This window comes from Chiloscyllium plagiosum, unplaced genomic scaffold, assembly GCF_004010195.1.
Source record: "Chiloscyllium plagiosum isolate BGI_BamShark_2017 unplaced genomic scaffold, ASM401019v2 scaf_4272, whole genome shotgun sequence".
NCBI classification, from domain to species: domain Eukaryota; kingdom Metazoa; phylum Chordata; class Chondrichthyes; order Orectolobiformes; family Hemiscylliidae; genus Chiloscyllium; species Chiloscyllium plagiosum.
In genome coordinates, this window is record NW_025214021.1 from 2,912 (window position 1) to 11,191 (window position 8,280).

Below are 8,280 nucleotides of genomic sequence, written 5' to 3' on the forward strand. Positions count from 1 at the left end.
GTTGTCCAGATGTTGCTGTTACCATCCTCATAGTCTTCAATCCAAGTGTGATCTATTGAATCTATTAATATAAAGCCGAGAGAACGCATTGAGATTGTTTATTGATCCAGATCGATCTATCTGCATCCAAGTCATGTAAGTCGAGACCATTACATCTTCATAAAGCAGTCAGGTATTTCTCAAGTGTGACTATTAACTGTATCTATTAGTGCATTATTGACTCTCAGCAAAAAATTACAAATACTAACTGCACATGTTCTTTCTTCATTGTCCATGTTAGAACGTTTTAAATTATTTTTCTTTTAATCTATTATTTAAGGATATTATTATTTGAGGAATGCTTATTACGAATGATTATTTTAATTATATCATTATATTTTAAATATAGGCTGTGGCAGCACTTTAGTTGAAAATTGTGGCCATCACTGAATAAAAGTTCAAATGTGATTCTCATCTTTATGTATTGGTGACCAATTGCTTGGAAAATCATGAATATAAGTGACATCACAGTCAGGACATTGCTTCATATTTTTGTTTGTAGGATCTGTATATTTGGGAATAAGTTTTTGTACATGTGTCCCTTAATTTATTTGATCTACTGCTTGGCGTATTTTGTTTTCATTTAATGTTTGTGTATGTGGTTATGAGAGTCTCTTACTTCACTCTTGCCCATGTTGGAGTCTGTGCAGGAATAAACATATTCCTGTTCCTTTACTGCTGGTGTGCTCATGTGTTTGCGTACGTAAATTTTGGTCTTTTCACATTGTGTAAGCATCATCATGCTAATATGCTACTTCGTTGCTGCCTATGCTTATCTTGTAATGTCTTTGTGAGCGTTCACTTTTCATTAGTGCTATCTAAAACATGTGCTAATGTGTCTGTTTCAGATCTTAACTACACGAGGTTACTTTCATGTTTATGCTTAATAAATGTTCGCATGCAACGTCATGTTTTGATGGATGTTTATATTTATATGATGATGTTTGCTTATGTAGCAATCTTTCCCAAACCATCTCCTGATAAGATTGTTTGTGTCACTGTTTGTGGATGCTTTCTGATGCTTGTGCCCATTATCCTTATTTAATAAACGCCCCTCTATTTGTTGGTCTATGCACTTGTGTGTCTGCATGTGAGACTCTGAATTTGTGTGTGCGTGTGATATTGTATACATGCTGATCAATGTGGTTTAAAAATAACTAATTAAGCTGCCTCTATCATCGTATGTTTGTGATTCTGAAAATGGGAAATTAATGATATTAATGTTGATCTCTGTGCACTTACCTGCCTGTGTGAGTCGACATGTGGGAGGACATTTTTCGGAATTTCTATCTGTGTGTTCATGCATGTATGTCTGTACGCATTGTGCTGTATGAATATATATGTATTCATGTCCATTTGTGTGTGAGCGTGTGTCTATGTTTCTCATGGTTATGTGTGAGTACCCCTGTTCATTTGTGCAACTGCTTTTCTTTCGGTGTATGTGAGTTTTTGTAAGAGTTTAGGTGAGTGTTCAAGTATCACTTGCATGTGTGGCTCTGTGCGAGTCTGCGTGTGTGACGTCTTATCTATATGCACATTTGAGTGTGCACATAAATACGTGTGTTTAGGTGAGAGCCTGTATATGTGCATTTGCGTGAGTTTGTGATCATCTCTGTGTCTGTGTGTGTTTCTGCTCTTTTGCCAGACTGCAATTATAATTATTCTAATTTTATTGTTCTAATTTTAATGGATTGGCTAAATTAGATCTGACCTTGGTGTTGTAGGAAACATTTCCTATCGTCGTGGAGAGATAAGCGTTTTATGAGCAATTCTTCTGTTGCAATTATTGAATTTCTGTCTCTGAGACAAAAGGCCTGAGTTCAAATCCCCACTGCCCCAGAGATAACATTTCTGAATATGTTGATCAGAAAATGTCTACTTGTATTCTGTATATGAAACAAAATGATATCAGGTGCTCGAATACCAGAATTGATCCCATGTGCTCCAGAAAACTGAGACAAAACTATGGAATTCAAACCGGGACGATGCAAACACCAGTTTTAGATTATGGGAGTCAATGTTAATCAAAGGTATTATTTTGCGTGGAAATTTTAAATCTTCGGGCAGTAAGCAAGAAGCTGACTGTTCCTATTAGCAACTGGGTTACATTACAGAGGGCAACTACCATGAAAACTCTGCACAGGGAGCAAGAGGACAGGCCATTCATTGTTCCCCTCCCCTCTGCTCTACAACAACTTATCTATCGATTCCCTTTGGTGTGAAAGTGAAGATACATTCTGTCAACTCATGCGCTAGCGCAAGATCCCGAGCAGTTCCCAAGAAACAAAGGGTACATTCAAACTGCTCTGCACTCTTTACGATTGGTATGTTCCAATCAAATTTAATTGTGAAGTGTCTGAAATTTACATTTCCAATGGGTGCAATGTAGCAGTTTAAAACTGACATGAATGTTGTAAGAATGTCCAATCGGGGAAATCAAGAACACCAAGTTCAAAACTCGTGCCCTACCCTTGCCATAAAGTAGACATTGTCAGATTTTGTCACAGAGGGATTTAGGATGGATAAGGTACTTGGCGGAATCCTGCAATGAGTGGGCTTTACTCTGTCTCTGACCCAGAGTGTATCTGAGCAGATAACATTAACTGCACAAGACACTCGCCCTAGAGCTGTTAATAATCCACTTTAACTACACAGATGCAATGTAAGTCAGAGTGAGAAACAACTAATTCAGTATTTAACTCACAAATGGAGGAAAAAAAACTTTATTACTTTTGTTGAATTATTAAATGCAACTTTGAGATTTTTATTGACATGAATTAACAGTGTCCATCAGTGCAAGTGAAATGTTTAAGAAACTCGGTTTACCGCTGGATTTATCGACTGTTCTGTTGATGATCTTCAATGGAATCGCTTCATGTCCCACCACACAGGAGTAAGAAGCACCGCTGGCCCACTCCTCCGCTGTAATGGATAACAGGCTGTACATGAAGAAGGAGGTGTTGTCGCTCTCCACCATCACCTCGGTGTTCTTGTAGTTACTGGGATTCACCGGCTTGTCATTGTTTGTCCACTTGACGAAGATCTCTTGGGGGAGAAACCTCTCACTAAACAGGTGAGGGAGAGAAACCTCTGAGCGGAGATTTATTCAGTTGGTGGCAGGAGGACCGACACTGATGCCTCCAGCAGATTAATCACTGTAGAATATTTGAGCCAAATATAAATCATCCAAACAAAACCTGAACCAATATCACAATTTCACTAAATATTAAAATACACCATTTTTAATTTGGGATTTATTCACTTTCGTTTTCTAAAGGAGTAGAATGGTACACATTCTTTTCAGTAAAAAATGTAAAGTTTAATGTGAAAGTTGCCTCCATGTTTCCAGCCCACAACGAGGACATTCTGGCAATTTGTCATTGCTGATGGTGACGTCACAACCCTGGCTTCTTCCCACCTTATCTGACTTAATCAGAATACAATATCCTTTGGTCCATCTTTTTCTGAATCAGCTACTTAGCTCTCCTGCCTTCAGATGCATAATTGATGCTCCCAACGGCGTTTGTTCATTCCCAATCAAAGCCTGTCATTGATGTAACTGGATCTGGATTACACATGTGATGCTTTGTGTTTTAATCTCACCGCTCACCTTTCTCCTTGTGGATGGAGTCTCTCAGTGGAGTCGGTAGATTCTGATGGTACACCACACATTCAAAAGTAACGCCACTCAGCCAGGCTTCAGTAGAAATGTCTAATTTGCTGATCACGCTGTCGGGATTCTGTCCAGGCTGCTCAGCAATCTCTGATTTCAGAGGCTTCTTTTCTTGTCTCCAGGTCACATTGACTCCAGAAGGAAGATTGGACACAACGTAAGTTAACGTCACCGTCGCCTCCAGTAAGACTTGTTCTACTGGCGGTGGGAGGATTTTAACGGTGTTAGGGTGGCACTCGGTATCTTCTATGAAACAAAAATCAACGTCAATGGAAAATGCCCCTTTCTGATACAAACACCCAATCTTCAGATTACTTCTTCACAGGGTAATGACATCCCCTTCAAAATGGCAAGTCCAACCATTTCTGAAACGATGCTTACTATTGTTGATGTATTTTGATTTGTCAAAGCATTTGTGATTACCTATAACATACCCTGTGTAATTATTCCTAAAGAACACTGGCTTTGTAACAAGTGAAACCTGTGAAAAAAGTAAAATCATCGAAGATACCATCATGTAACCCATGGAATGACCTTTCTTTCAGAGCTTGTCTCTCACTTAACACCATCTATTGATACTTGTGACAAGAGTAATCTGAATATAATGAGTTCATTTCCATGATCATAACCCTGAGGTGCAAGTGCTGCTAAATCACATCCCAAATTTTGGACAAATTATAATAAATAATAATTATTCTCTTTGCAGAGTTCTAAAGTGTTACAGGAGCGGTGAATATCCATGGAAATTCTGTTCATTATATTTAACGTGATCAAAAATACTTTGCGTTATTGGTGTGATGTCATTCTCTAATTTATGTCATTGTTCCTCGTAGGCTGTGTTTGGAGTAGATCTGAAAACAAGACATTGAGTACAGCATTGGATATCGAGAAGGACACCTACCTCCTTAAGTCTTTCCCTCCATTCAGTTTGTTCATAACTGGTCTGTACTTTCACTTTATTTACCAAGCTGCATTTTTTAATTTCTTCATAGTGCAGGGGAGAAAAAACAAACAAACAAAATCGTCTTAAATTAATCTACAAACGCGATGGAAATGTCACTAATTTTATAGACATCCACTACTCACTGTGAAAACATCGCCACCCCAAACCAGGCTAAATCAGCCTGTCTCGAGTTCCTCGTTCATTCATCCCTAGTGTAGCATTCTTACCAGAATTTATTCTCCTGCCTCATCCACTAATTACAGAGAGCATCTTAAAGAAGCTCAGTGAGATCACGTTTATCCCAGTTCATCAAATGTGATAGCCACTTGGTCTGTGGTCTGATCCCATAAATGAAGTTAAAAAGCTCAGTACCAGATAAAAATCGATGTCGTACAATGTCCAAGGCCAACAGGTCATTCCTGAGCAGGGAATGAAGCACTGAACGCATTGTGATTTATTTTCAAGTAAGGGTCACTGCATATTTTAACCACGTCATTTTGAGACCACAACATCATAAGATAGAGGATCAGCATAAGGCTGTTCGGCCAATCCAGAGTTTAGATCAGAATGATGCTGGAAAAGCACAGCAGGTCAGGCAGCATCCGACGAGCAGGAAAATCGACGTTTCGGGCTAAAGCCATTCTCCTACCTTCTCCCCGTACGAAACAAGAGCCGATCTATCTCTGGCTTGAATACACACAATGGCCTGGCCTCCACAGCCCTCTGCAGCAACATGTTCCACAGACTCATCACCCTCTGGCTGAAGAAACCCTCCCCATCTCAGTTCTAAACGGTGCCCCTTTGACCCTGAGACTGTGCCCTTGGGTCCTAGTCTCGCCTAACAGTCAAAGCATCTATTCCACATTCACTCGACCTCAGTCTCTCAGTATTTTCTATGTGTCAATCAGATATCTCTCCAATATCCCCCCTCCACCCCAAACCTATCTTTGAAGCGGCTACCAGGCAAGGATTCAGCACTCTGAATGCCTCTCCCAGCATGGTCAGGCAACAAACTATTTAACAAAGCTCACTGTCTATATATCTATCTTCAACAGAGAGGAAACATGCTTTTCTGACTTGCCTAAAGGTTGAATTATGAGCAATGTTAATGTAACACTCAAACTGAAATGAGATACGTGGCATGTTGGGAAACGAGAAGCTGTACCATGCTGTTACTACGCCTGATAAATTAGTGTGTTTGATTCACATCAGAGTTCAGAGTGATTTGTATCTCTTACCCTGGAGTGCGGTGATGTTTTTACTTTGAGTGTTCTCTCCATGAGTGACCTGGCAGGTATAGACCGCACTGTTGTACCATTCACCATAAGGGACCATCAGCCGACTCGTCACCGAGAAGTTCCCGTTCGCCTCACACACGGGAGACGTGAAGAAGCCAGAATCCAAGGGTGGCCATTTTTCAACCAACTCACGGAGATTGACTTCGGATGGAACTCGATGATTGAACAGACGACGGTTGCAAACTTGCTGCTTGCGATTTCTTCACTGGAGCTCACAGTTAGGAGAAGAGTTGGTTGGAGAATATCTGGACCTTTAGGAAACACATCGCATACATTATCTGACGAATTTCATAACAAATACAATCAGTTTTCATATATCAAGGTTTCTCGTGGTTAATGGATACAGGAATCATAATTGTGCACAGCGCTGGAGAAGCTGGGATCCACACAGAAAGATCTGCAGGACAATGTGAAAGGCTAAACTTAGAGGACACAGCAAGGGAGTCAAGGAGGCATAGAAACTATAGGCCGGTGACATCAGAAGGAAGATAGCAACGTTGGATCGTATTCGTTTTAATGACAGAGTCTGATGAACAAGGCAGACGAATTACTGGCATAAATGAAGAAATGATGCCGTTGCTATCATGGAGACATATTGAGAGCCGGGCAGGAGTGGCTATTCAATATTCCATGATTTACTGCCTTCAGGCGAGACAGGGAAAGATGGAAAAGGATGGGGGCGGGGGTGTGCGGTACAGAATGTTGCTTCTGTCGGAATTCTGACAAGAGTATTTTAGGCTGTAAAGAGAAATGAAATCATGGATACCTCCTTGAACAAAGGCAAATGGACAGTACTTCAAAACCAAAATACAGCAAACATAACTACTGGGAGAGCACGATAGACCTTACTATAGGTCCAAAAGACCAAGTGCAAATACATGGGCAAATTTCAGAGACATGTAAATTAAATAGAGGAATGAGAAAAGAGGTTTTTAACTTCCTCCGCATAGGCTTGGATATTCATTTTGTCAAAAATTTAGAGGGAACACAATTCTGAAAATGCCCCCAGAAGAATATTTGAACAAGTATTTGTTTAATACAGAGAATTTTAATCCAGACCTTGCAAGAGAGGGGTGAACCGGAACTTAACTTTAGGGAATGAAGTCGACCCAGTGCGTAAAACATCAACGGTGGAGCACTTTGCAGACGGTGATCGTAAATCAGTTGGATTTCAGATTGTACTGCAAAGGAATAGAAATTGGCCCAAAGTTCTGAAAAGGGGAAGGACAATTTTAGGAAGATCAGGTCATGACGGAATCAGAGTGGACTGGAAGCTGACACTTATTGGTAAATCTGAGTCAGAGCAGTGTGACACATTTAAGAAAGAGATAGGAAAATCACAGGGAGGACATTTCCCAGGAAGTCACTGCGTGGGACTAAGAATGCAGCGGGCTCTGGATACCAAAGGGCATGGAGGGGGAGATAAAGAGAAACAAGGGAGGCTTCCGGTCTATACTGGAATCTCAAAACAATAGAAACTAATATGGAGTACAGAACATGCAAGGGGGAGTGTGAAAGACAAAGGAATTAGAAGAGCAAAAGGGACCATGAGAAAATAATAGCAGTCAAAATAAAGGAAAATATTTTTAAAAGTTACAGACTCATTCATAATAAAAGACTTATTCGGGAAACAGTAATGCCCATTAAGTGTTATTATTGGAGTGGAGCCGGAGGATTAGGTTGTGGTCAAAACGAATGTGTTGTGTCAGTGTTCACTAGTAATAGGGACAATGTGGGGACCGAAATCATGGAGGAGTGTTGTGATGTACTTTCAGAAATTAGGACACATGACGTGATGTTCTGTGTTGTCTTGCTGAATGAAAAGTGGTTATATTTCCAGGGCAGATGAAAAGTATACCAAGCGGTTGAGCGATGCAAAGGATGAAATAGTTGGGTTGCTGACAATAATTTAGAATTCCTGTCGGGCCACAGCAGTTGTGCCAAGTGAGTGTAGATCAGCCAACGTTGCACTGTTATGCAGGACGAAGAAAGGGATAAACAATGAAAACACAGATCTGTCAAGCTAGTCCCAGTGGTAAGGAAACTATTGAGAAGTGAAATTAATCTTCATTTGGAAGATAAATCAACAATTTTCAGCACGGTTTTATTGAGAGGAAGTAATGTGTAACAATTTGATAGTAGTTTTCATAGAGATAACTCGATGTCCAGATGATAGCAATAATCAGAGCCAATGGGATCCGAGTTAATTTGACAGATTGGATCTAGAACTGGCTGAGTGGTGGGAGCAGGGGATAATAGTCATCGGGTGTCTGCGTGACTGGAAATCTATGTCTCCTGGTGTTCTGTAGGGATTAGTGTTGATTTCC

General features: G+C 40.3%; 1 gene segment (V, D, J or C); it reads right to left on the reverse strand.

Annotated features, from left to right (window-relative positions):
• Nucleotides 1-3,623: 3,623 nt before the first annotated feature.
• Nucleotides 3,624-6,453, reverse strand: LOC122547780. The segment is given in 3 exon segments: nucleotides 3,624-3,958; nucleotides 5,894-6,080; nucleotides 6,450-6,453. Coding segments are annotated over 2 exon segments (417 nt in total).
• Nucleotides 6,454-8,280: the final 1,827 nt, after the last annotated feature.